At 34.1% G+C, this 12,905-nt stretch overlaps 1 protein-coding gene across 1 annotated transcript in view; it reads left to right on the top strand.

Moving 5' to 3' along the window:
- LOC150101906 (aminomethyltransferase, mitochondrial) overlaps positions 1-12,905 on the top strand; it is a 77,741-nt gene that overhangs the window by 34,812 nt on the left and 30,024 nt on the right. The window contains exon 4 of the mRNA XM_090400955.1: positions 1,867-1,948. Coding sequence (XP_090257081.1) covers positions 1,867-1,948 — 82 coding nt within the window. The remainder of the gene's footprint in view (positions 1-1,866; positions 1,949-12,905) is intronic.

Here is a 12,905-nt window from a genome sequence, read left to right as displayed (position 1 = left end):
CACACCACTCCTGCATAATTCACTCATAATGTCATTAGCAATTATGCCCCTCCTCCTGTACTCTTCACTGTCATACCGCGGCAACAGACTCACCATCCTAACTCTCTCACTCTTCTCTTTTGCTTCCTCAAGCAATTCCTTCAAATCCTCTCTCAAAGCCATTTTGTCTCCTTTCAAATCATTTGTACCTGCTACTACTATCAATTCTTTCACCTGCTGCTTTTGCATTCTAATTGACTCACTTACATCCTTAACATTTGCACCAGGTTGGTATGATTTTGTTAAACTCTCAACTATTGCACCTCTTACTAGAGAATCTCCGTACAGCACTCGCTCTTTCATTTTGTTTACACTCACTATCATACTTTTATTTTTCCTATCATACTTCTTTAGATCAGATCTTTGTTATATTACCACGATTTTTCAACTATTTGTTGTAAAGTGAAAATTTGATCCTGACCTCTGAATCCAGCTTGTTCTTCATTAAGCATCCCTTCTACAATCCTTCTCCACCATTTTATTAAGTTCAAAATATGTGAAAAGAAGCAACAAATTAGCTCTTTTATGTCAAATCAAAGAATATTCACATAGTTGCTATGTAGCCTTGTAGCAATATTTGTAGTTTCATAATGCTTTCTTCCACTAGAAGAAAGGCCATTATAGGTTTAATAAGATTCTAGGCATTAACTAGAGGAACTTCTTTTTTTTTAAGCTCTTGCTTTACTATGCCAAAGATCAACTAATCTGGTTCCTTGATTGGTCAGAGTTTGGAATAGTAATATCAGTTAGTCTTTAAATATGTGAGATGGATTGATCTTTTAGAATTCAGTTAATAAAAGAAAATTGGATTAATGTATAAAATAAATGAAATAAACAAAAGGCATTAAAAGATTTATTTACTATTTTTCTGAATGTTCAAGCTTTCCAATTATAATCAAGAAATACATATTGTATAATTAAATATCAGGATGTAAAGTGAAAAAAAAAAAAGAAAAAATTAGGTTAATATATGCAACAGTTTTTACTTCTTTCTGATATCTCAGTTATTTGCATTGGATAAAAGTCTTAAAAAAAATGAAAGGAGTTAAGTAATCATCATTGTTTATAATCATAGACTTGAACATACTATATTTTCAAAATATTCCTTTTAAATATGTTTTTCCATAGAGCCTCTGTACACATTTGTTATTGATAATGCCATTTGGGTGAAAAGATCTTAGAATCTTAAAATATCGGAGAGGTGTATTTTTTTAAGTGAACTCTCAGTCGGTGCATAAAAGTATTTACTAAAATAAAGAGCCAAAAGGTTAGTAGTTCGTGCTAAGGCAACTCGTGAATGCCAGTGAGTGTACTTCCATAAACTCTCTAGTCAACTTATTTTTTATGAACTCATAGTTTTTATATTCTGTTTTGAAATAATGCTGGATATAAAATCCACTTATATAATTTTGCATCGCTGAACTGAAGCCTTTTGGCTCTTTATTGTAGTAAATTCTATTAATTAGGTTTCTAAGAGGCCACATTACTCGTCATTCATTCTAACACATAGAGAAGAGATTTCTTTTTCTTTAGTTCTGTAAGATGTCTTTCAAAAAGTGCATACTAGCCTTCTTGAAAGACATGGAATTATTGATAAAGAATTGACCATTCCTCTACTCACTATAAAACAAAGAAAAATTCAGATAGAATAATGTGAAATATATTGATGTGGCAGGATGTTTCTACATAGCTGCTCCATAAGCAAGGTTTATCTCACCATTTGTAGTTTTTTTTTTTTATTTTAGTATTATTATTAATTTTTTTGATATCACATAAAGTGCTATTGATTAAATTAAATTTACTATTTATTTATTTTTATTTTTTTAGAGCAAATTGGAAGAATTTAATAGGAAAGGAGGTGATGCACACCTAGAGATATTGATTGATAGAGCATTACTTGCAGTTCAAGGTAGTTAGCAAAATATACTAGGTTGTACATTTTCTGTTATCTGAACAATTTATAAAACAAAATGATATCATTTGTTGCAGTTGCCAGAATTGAAATCTACAAGTGCTGTGATATATTGTTACTTGGTCAAAAGAACCAGATACAATATAAATTTATAGAAAACAAGCTACCTGATAAGAACATAAATTTGCTATTCTAAAATTGACAAAATAAAAGTATTACATATATGTGTGTTTTGTTATATTTGTAAGTTTGATATTAAAGGAAAGTTTGCTTTTAATTTTGTGATTTTTGCATTTGTTTGACTCTTTTTCAAGTTTCTGATGAATGATGCAAGGTCTTATGCAGCCTTGCAGCATTCTTCTGTATGAAGTAGTATTTGCGATGAATTAATATTAACAAATTACATGATGAATGGAAATAGAAGCCATAACTAGAGAAGTAGCATGCTATGGATTTAATACTTTACGTTCAGATTTTTTTATTTAGCACAGAATTTTCAGCCTTGTGTTCCATATGAAATAAGTAAACAAGTAGAAGAGAAACCTGGAAGACTCAATAATGAAAATGCATGAGCTATATATATAGATAGATAGATAGTGGTATGGTCTAAAATACATTAAGGTCCTAACTGTACAAATTTAAATAAGAGATGGAGTACTAATGAAAACTATTGCCTAGGGAATGCATAGAGAAGTTCTATTTACTCATAATAGAGATAATTTCAGTCCATTTCTGTTCAGATTCAGATGGTGTGGCAAAGTTTCTTTGCGTAAGCATGCCCATGAGGTAATTAATTTTATGAAGGGCCTTAATTTTCCTTTAAAGGATTTGATGCTTGGTGGAGATGGCATGTTCTGCAAGTTTCAGCTCATGGAATTAACAATAATTTAGGTGTTCATCACAATGGATAGCTACCAATGTATGTTTGGTCAAAATATGATAATCCACACGGGCACGGGATTTGATAGACTCCAGGATGGTCTAAAGACAGAAATATATATTATACAGAGACTAAAATCTAGCAAAAATCTTGTTAATAGAATGAAAGGACAACTGATCAAAGGAAATCAGTGTAATTTGCATTTATAGTATTTTCAAAAATTGTTGATTGTAAATTAGAAATTTCTGGAAGAAAAAAATTTTGTGTGAGCTGCTACTAGGCTTATGTGCTCCCGTTTTTTACAGTATGCATGCACAGCTCAGAAGGAACATCATTCTCCACACATTCAGGAGTCAATAATTTTTTTTTTAACCATATATAATGTTAAAGGTGTTGCTGTTCCTTCAGCAACACCTTTAACATAAGTAATGGTAACATGATAGCTTACCTCTTCTCAGACAAGTGACAAAGAAACCATATAGTTATTAACAACTTTGTTGGCATATAGATTTGTTAAAGCCATTATCAAGGAAGGTGGACCAGATGTAATTTATTTCCTGAGCAACACTTCAGTAGAACACAGAGAGTGAGCTCAGTACCAGAGTCTTAATGGTACCAGATTTTTGACAAGGATGATGGTGAAAGGACATGAATGTAAAGACTGAAAAAAAGTGGGTTTTCTTTCTGAAAACAGTTAAGTGAAGGCTACCATCTTATTGATAAAGAAGGAGATCTAGATAGGCAGTATGATTATCTTCATGACATAATCAAATGCTATAAGGGAACCTTGTCAAATGCAAGGAAATCATCCATTTACCTGTACTATAAGGATGGTTTAAGAGAGATGCTGTCCCTTAGGCATCATTATTCGAATTGCTCCATGACATAGCTAGCAAGTGCTGGGGAAAGAAGATCGCTCATGATTCTACCTTCAATTTATTGATAAAGATTATTTTGACATGTGAGGTAGCCAGAGTGAATGATGAAGTCAAAGAGGTGAATAAGATCCACGGGAAAAATCTTGCCAGAGGAATTCCAGTGTCATCTAGGAAGAACATTAGTAAATAAAGACACATTATCTAAACTGAATAAGATAACACCAGAGCAAAGGAGAAGCATTAGGAAATTAAGTAATTGATAGCAAAGAGAGCCACTACATTTTGCAACGTGATGTAACAGAATATTTAATTTGTGGATCTTAGGAAGTCACACAATTGAGAAGGATGACTTCATTTTTTCATCATCTCAGCAAGAGACACTATTAGTAGCTGTGTTTAATTTTTTAATTTGGCTAGTAGTAGGATCATTAGCAAGAGGATGATATTTGGAATAGTCATATAGTATTAATGTCGGTTTTCTGTAATATTCATTCTGATCTTGAACTGCTAATGCTTTTTCTTTATTAGCCTTAATAATTACAAAATTAATGTTGCGCTTTAAAATAAAAGTAATTATCTTATGGAATGCTTATACAAAGAGAACTGTGAAACCTTGTTTCACTCTAAAAATATGAACAGAAATGTTGGAATGAAATTATCCTTGTTATGGGAAGTAGCACTTCATCAATGTTCCTTCTAATTTTTGTTGGCTGATGTGCACATGAAAAACGTTTTATATGCTTATAAGTTTCCAGTCTTAGACTCGATATGTGCAGCAGCTTGTGCTCACAGTAGTAAAAGTCACAAGCCACAAATTCTTAATTTGATATGCCTAAACTTGGTGACTGCGTCTTTGTTAAAAAAATCTCGTGCATTGCATGCTAAATATTTCTATGAGTGGAAGAGAGCAATGTAAAAGAGCAACCTAAATGTAAATTAAACATTCCAAGGAATTATTATTATTGTTTAATCTTTTTTCCAAGTGTAAGCAAAGTTTATGCAGTAAGTATCTTCATAACTAAGCTATTTGTGTGTTAAAGCTAATTACTTCACATCAGTTGCCTTAGTATCCCACAATGCTTTGAACATGTATAATGCTATGCATTATGGGAAGGGGTATAGTCTGCATTTATTCAATTTTGATATCTTCTGGGTCTGGCTTCCACTGACAAGACCCCAATAATATTTTGGCCAAACATAGATTGGTAGCTATCCATTGTGATGAACATCTGAATTACTGTTAATTCCATGAGCTGACACTTGTAAAACATGCCATCTCCACCAAACATCAAATCCTTTGAAGAAAGATTAAGGTCTTTCATAAAATTAATTACCTCATGGCATGCTTACACAAAGAAAGTTGAAATTTTGGTACACCATTCACTTCTATATACAAGTAGCCTAGTCTTGAAGATACTTCATGCACTTACTTTGTTTGCTTCACTTGGATAAAAGAATAAACAAGAATTAATTTCTTGTCATATTTAATTTACATTATACCAAGCTGAAAAAATTTTCAGCAACCTAAATGCTTAATCCTTTGGCTACTTATTGGATATACATGCAGTTTATAAACACATTGTGTCACAGTTGTCCAGCCATTCAAATGTAAGCAAATTTCCAATTGTTGTTTTTTTTTCACTTGAATTTTGACAGCAGCATTTTAAAGGCAATTGTAGGCAAACATAGCTACAAAAATCCATCCCTGTTTCCACGATTTCAAGTGACTGTACTATTCAGACAGTAGATACTCTAAACAAAGATGCCTCTGCAATTTGCTGATGTCAATATCTGTTTGCTCACAGGCTAAAAGCAACTAATTGCAGTGCATTAAATTGGAATGGGTTAGAGTAATATTGGAGCGAAGACATTAAAGAAATGACTAAATGAAATAGGTGATGGGTATGATTTACTATATAATTTGCATTTATAGTATTTTCAAAAATTGTTGATTGTAAATTAGAAATTTCTGGAAGAAAAAAATTTTGTGCGAGCTGCTACTAGGCTTATGTGCTCCCTTTTTTTACAGTATGCATGCACAGCTCAGAAGGAACATCATTCTCCACACATTCAGGAGGCAATAATTTTTTTTTAACCATATTTACTCAAATATAACTTGCACTTTTTAACCCCAAATTAAAGTTAAAAAATTGTGGTGCAAGATATATGCGGGGATTTTTGGAAACTAAAGTATTTCAGGAAAAACTGAAATTGATGTTTATAATTAAATCCTCAGTATTCATTATAATTTGTAATTGCTCACATTATTTATAAAATTAATGCATTTAAATTTTAATTATCAACGTTATTTACATGATCAGCTGCTCACCTTCATCACATCTATATTTGAATTTTTTACAACAATGTTTCTGTAATTAAAGTAATTATGTCTGCCAAATCATATCCCAAGCTCTCAAAATCCAGTTGCACAACAGCTCCAATGATGGTCTCTTAATCTTAATCCACCCCCAGTGCAATCCAAGATCGAGTTGAACTCAGTGCTCTCACTATCACATTTCCTCTACTGGTCCCTTCTATCTATATGCATATGATTGGTGTGGTATTAACAAAAGATCACGACTCAATGAAAAAGGCAAACCTACAATTGTTGAGTCAAAATGCTGATTCTCTTCAACTGAATTCCAAAATATCTGAAACTACCATAACAACATTGACTATTATTTCTTAATTTCTTAAAGTTTAAATGTTTTTCGTGTGTGAATTATCTGAAACTTTTTAATTTCTTTTTTCTTAAAGTAAAGTCACGGGTGTGAAATGTATGCGAGTTATATTCAAGCAAATATGGTAATACTTTGTCTCTTGTTTAAATTTGTACAGTTAGAACCTTAATGTATTTTAGACAGTACCTCTATCTATCATCATCATCATCATCATCATCATCAAATTCCTGCCATGTACCCTCAAGGGGTGTACAGGATATGACAGTACTACATGAAAAAATTACATCATTACTAACTTCCTATCTACAATTTTCCTCCAAATCAGTCTGTTACTTGTCAAGACTCCAACATTATCAGATCTTATATTTCTATCGTCTAAGGCACTTTGTACCATATCAATCCACCTATATCTTGGTCTTCCTCTGGGTCGTTTTCCTGCCAACCTGGCAGAGAACACTTGTTTTGCTAATCTTTCCTCTCCCATTCTATTTAAGTGACAATACCATCTGAGATTAGCTCTGCTAACGCATTCCTGGATGCTGACAATGTCAAGTTCTTTTTTAATATCCTCATTTTTAATATGATATTGCCATTGATGCCATCTGTTCACGCCTCTAATCTTTCTCAGGACTCTCATATCTGCGGTCTCTAGTCTTTGGTCAAGTGTTTTACTTCTGACCCAGCTCTCAGATCCATAAGTTAAAATTGGTTTGAACACAGTCTTGTATACAGCTAATTTAGTGTTCCGACTAATTTCTTTCTTATTCCATATGAATTTATTCAATTGACTTCCCACGATACCAGCTTTGCTGATTCTGTTGTCTATTTCTATATTTAGTTTACCATCTTCAGTAAAAATTGTGCCTAAGTAGCTGAAATGTTTTACTTGTTCCACAGGTTTTCCATTCACAACACAGTTGACATTTTCAATGATTCTGCCTATTTTCATTGTCTTTGTCTTTTTATTGCTGACCTTCATACCATATCTATTACAACAGCTATTCAATTTAGTCAGAGAATCTTGCAGACTTGTAGCAGATTTATTTAGAAGTATAACATCATCCGCATAAAGCAAAGAGCTGACATTAACATCTCCAATTTTGATATCAGGTTTAATACCACATTCCTTCATAATGTGATCCATATAGATAATGAATAACAGAGGGGATAATGTACATCCTTGTCTCACACCAGATTTAACATTAAACCATCTTCCTGTACTACCTTCAATTCTAACTGCTGACTCACAACTCAAATAAAGACTAAGTATTGCTTGATATAATGCCCCATTGACACCATATAACTGCAGCGTATTGAATAGCTTCTCTCTTGGCACCTTGTCATATGCCTTTTCCAAATCGACAAAACTTAAATACAGATCTTTGTTATATTCCCATGCTTTCTCGACTATTTGTCGTAAAGTGAAGATCTGATCCTGACAGCCTCTATTTGGCCTGAATCCAGTTTGTTCTTCACCAAGCTTTTCTTCCACAATTCTTCTCAACCGTTTCTCAAGTATACTTGCATAGATCTTGCCAGGAACACTCAGTAGGGAAATACCTCTGTAATTCTCACATTCAGTTTTATTTCCCTTTTTATATATGGGTACTATGAGAGCTCTACTCCAATCATCGGGAATTCGTCCCTCTGTCCAGGCTTTCTGAACTATGCAGTGCAGCCACTGTAAGACTCTTATACCACCATACTTCAGCATTTCTGGTCGAATATCATCTACTCCTGCTGCCTTTCCACATTTCAAGCCTTTGATGGCTTTTTCTACTTCAAGTATGGATATGTATTCCTGACTGCATGCCTGGTCAGTGTTTTTTATCACTGTGCTGTCATCACTGCTTGTTTCATTTAGCAGTTTTTCAAAGTAATTACTCCATACTTCAAGGATATCTTTTTCTCCTGTTTTCATTTCACCTTTATCATCTCTAATTCCTTTTACAGCACTCTTTCCTCCATTCCTAAGCTTCTTCAACAACCTCCAGAATATTTTGCCACCTTCTTGATATTTATTTTCTATATTCTTGCCAAAGTCCTCCCATGACTTTTGTTTAGCTAGTTTTACACACTGTTTAGCTTTCTTACATTTGTCTCTGTATTCTGTAAGAGTAAAAGCTGACTTATTTGCCAGGAACTTTTGATATGCTTTCTTCTTTTCCTTCACTGCCTCTTTAACTTCCTGTGTCCACCAGGGAGTTCTGATTTTTTTATCTTTGCACACAACCTCACCACATGCCTCTCTGGCAGAATCAATCAATGTTTCCTTTAGAGTTTGCCACTGAATCTCCAAGGTTTGATTCCTGTTCTCAAACTCTTTCATTTTCTTTTCAATAATATTTCTGTATTTTAGTCTACAGTTTACATCTGAGAGCTGCTCAACTTTTATTCGCTTTAAAACTTTCTTACATGTTATTCTTTTCAATATGAAATTCAATTTTATCCTGCTCAAGACTAAATAGTGATCACTTCCAATTTCAAATCCTCTGTACACTCTGGTGTCCTGCACCAGGGAGAAAACATCACTATCAACAATAACATAGTCAATGAGACTTTTCTTATTCCTAGCCTCTTCTCTCCATGTGAATTTGTGCACATTTTTATGTTGGAACATGGTGTTAGTAATAACCAGTCCATGTCCTGAGCAGAAATCCAACAGATATTTGCCATTATTATTAGCTTTGCTCTTTTCTCCAAATTTTCCCAAAATATTTTTGTATGTCTCACAATCATTTCCTACTCTACTATTTAGATCCCCAACAAGGACCAACTTTTCCTTTTTCATTGTGTCAGTTGCTTTTTCTAAAGCCTCAAAAAATTCCTCCACTTCTACCTTAGTAGAACCTTCTGTGGGACCATAGGCACAAATAAGTCTCATTGTCCAGTTCCCCATTCTCATATTTGCCCACATTACTCTACTTGAGACTGACTGCCATTCAAGAAGATTAGCCTCGTATTTTGTGTTGAATACTATGGCTACTCCTTCTTTTCCTTGATTGTTATTGCCTGAATATAACATTTTGTATTTATTGCTCAGAAAGATCTCACCAGTTTTGGTCTTTTTTGTTTCAGTCACCCCTATTATGTCGATCTGGTACTTATCTAATTCCTCAGCTAGCTCCATTTCTTTGCCATTCAGGCTTCTTACGTTGATAGTACCGATCTTTAACTCTGGTGATGTTGAGTTGGGGTTTGTTTTCAGATTTGTTCCAGTAGCTGACTTTTCGCTGTTCGCCCTGGTTCCCTGGCAAAAACAACGGGGGCCTTGTTTAACCGGGCGACGCCCCAGCCGGCATGAAATTTTGTCGCGTTGTACCATCATTTTTTATTTTGGTTTAACCAATAAGAATACAATTTGGTCGGCTAAATCCCAAATTGCCAGCCCATCCTCGTTCGTTCAGTATCAAAGTAGATACCCAACAGGGTGCACCACGAGAAGGTGAGGATTGGACATTAGGTCAGAAGCCCTGGTCGGTTCTCCGCATTCCTTTAAAGGCTATGTGGAGGTCTCCTCTCAGTTATACAGCTTTGACCCTTAAGCACCCCTATCTATCTATATGCACAAACACATAAAGTTCATGCATTTTCATTGTTGAGTTTTGCAGTTTTCTCTTCTCTTCTTGTTTAATTTAAAAATTATATTGAAGATGCACTTATTGACACCGGGTTGAAAATTCTGTGCTAAATAAAAAAATTACGTAAGTGTTAAATCCATAGTGAATTTTGTAAAAGCATTCTTTATAGCAAGAGTTGACAACACTTATAAGGTTGTTATTCAAACATGTGAGAAAAGTCTTACTAAAACTTAATTTCTTTGTAGATAAAGTTAGTTTACTACATAAAAAAAAAAAGATCAAATAGCATGAACATAATTGCTGTGTGCTAAATAAAATGCTGCATTTTTTAATCTTCTTCTCTTGTATATACCCTCATTGGGTATTGATGTGTTGTGTTGTTGTTAACAATGCTGAAAGATAAGTCATTTTTTCTTATTTTAGTTAATAATAATATTAGATTAATTCATTGTAATTTTTGTTTTATACGTGTGTGTTTGACTGACTTATTTAGGTTTATAAGCAAACCTTTTATTTTTTGTTTAAATAAGATATTGTCAGTATTGCGCCAATGCATGGTGGAACAATAACTGCAAAGATGTCATTGTTGGGTTATTTTAATTTATGTATTTTGTACAGTGCAGTATATGTGTGAGATGTATTTGTCACAAAAGTTAAACGATTTATACAGGAGAATGAAAGTGGTGAGCGAGAGTGTGTTAAGTGTTTTGAGAGTGAGTGTTGTTAGATAGCGAGAATGAAGCAAATATTAGTCGAGTAGGCAGTACGTAGAATGGAAAATGTCGGAATTAATGTTGAACATAATGGTCATGGAAATGGACCTAAATAAGGAAATAGCATGCTTGCATTTCTTCACAGGAAAAAGCAAATTGAAAAGTTGCAGAAGCAGCAAGAGATTAGCAGGTGGTCCGAGATTAAAATTGAGATCATATGAACAAATGAGAAAAAAAGGTAAAGAGAAGATTATGTACAGGGACTCTAGGATCACAACAGTACTTAATGAAGGTATAACAAAATCAGGTTTCCCTAGCACACAAATTAATGATATTAGTCATGCTATCTGGATGCAGACAGGTAAGGCGAAAGAACTAATTTTCTTGGTTGGCACTGATAATCTGACAGATCAGAAGTATTCTGTGAAGGAGGATGTGAAGTTGTTGGATGAAGCAGAAATGAAGAATGAGAAGGTTAAGATTGTAAGTCTCCTCCCATGCTGTGGTAGAGGCAAATTGAGTATCAGGGCGTTGATAGTAAATGGATCAATACACAGTTTGGGCAGAAGGAATGATGTAGGATTTGTGGACCTACGGTCTGAGTTTGACAGAAAGAAGAATTTATATAATGCTGATGGATTCATCTAAATGGTTTTGGTGTTACATGTCTAGATAAAGCTTTGTTTACCAAGAATGCTGTAGCACAAATTCAAGAAAATCTAAGCAATTAAGGCAGATGCAGGTAAGCGTATGTGAAAGCATCCATGAGTGAGTTTGAGAATGACCAAAAAGTCCAATAAGACAAAATATACGGTTGAGTCTGCTATAGGCTAGGGCAGTGTTTCTCAAACTTCAAATATCCATGTACCCCTTCCTGAATTTTCATTATTGCCAAGTACCCTCTTATCAAAATAATAATAATTAATAAATAAATAAAATAAAAAAGTATATTTTGTTGTAAATGTCTATCTTGTTTGAATTTAGATGTACATGTAAAAAAAAAAAAAATGCTTTATTTTTAATAGAACAAAAATGATTCGTATAATTACTTTTTTATCAGTCGCTATCATACGCGCTTCACGTTGTTGCAGGCTTGCAATTTATATTCATATACGAAGATTCGCGAGTGATCGCCCGTGAATTTTTGCTATTTTGAAGCAGTTATCACAATTTGAGTAGGAGAATTTATACATAATATATATTTTATTGAGAAATATATATGTTTAAAATAATTCTTTTTTTTTCTTAATAATGATTCGATGCGTTAATGATGCATAGCCAAAAATTGCCATATATCCCCTGAAAACCTTTCACATACCCCTGGGGGTACGCATGCCACACTTTAAGAAACACTGGGCTAGGGAGATCCCAGGGAGAATCTGGAAGACAAGTATGAGCAAATTAGTATAATGAGTACAGGTCGAGTGATTGCTATGGGGGAACTTCAACTATGCTGATACAGATTGAAAGGAAGGAAATGGAATTTATACACCTGCTGAGAGATAACAACTTGAGGCAGCATGGAATGATGGGATGCAAGAGTATTGGATCAGAAGAGCTATCCATAGCCAAGCTGGCCACATTGTCTCCAACTGGGGAAAAATCATGCAGTCTTGACTTTGGAGATTGTAAAACATGAGTAATATTCTGTCAAGAAGTGGTATATGTGGAACTACAAGGCAGGTCATTATGGCAAGCTTGGGAGGAAGCTTGAAGGCATGCCATGCAAGGGAAGGATGTTAGCAGTGCATGAGAGATTGTTAAGGGACATCTGCTGGAAGCAATATTAAATTGTTTACCTGAGGTAGGGAGGATTAATTAGGTAGGAGTAAGATGGATGTGTAATCATTAAGCATGAGCTGCAGAAAAAGAAAATGTTGTGGAGGATATATAAGGAGAAAGATGACCAGCAAAGTCATGAACAGAACAATCAGACAAGGAAGGTGACCAGCATAGTAAGAAAGGCAAAATCAGATTATGAGAAGAATCTAGCCAAGCAGGCCAAAGGAAATCCCAAAGAGAGTTCTTTTGTTATGTGGCAAGTAAGATGAAGAATGACTATGGAAAAATAATCTTAATAAATGTTGATGGTGACAGCAGCAGATAACATAGTTGAGTTACTGAGCGACTACTTTGCAAATTTTTTCATCCAAGTGACATAAGTGATAGAGACTTATGCAAAAACAGGGGTGGAGGAATTGGAGGTTCTTAGGATATTGCA

Source organism: Typopeltis vanoorti, chromosome 11 (assembly GCF_054136105.1).
Source record: "Typopeltis vanoorti isolate ZY-2024b chromosome 11, IOZ_Tvanoo_1.0, whole genome shotgun sequence".
NCBI lineage: Eukaryota > Metazoa > Arthropoda > Arachnida > Uropygi > Thelyphonidae > Typopeltis > Typopeltis vanoorti.
This window is presented reverse-complemented; position numbering and strand designations above follow the sequence as displayed.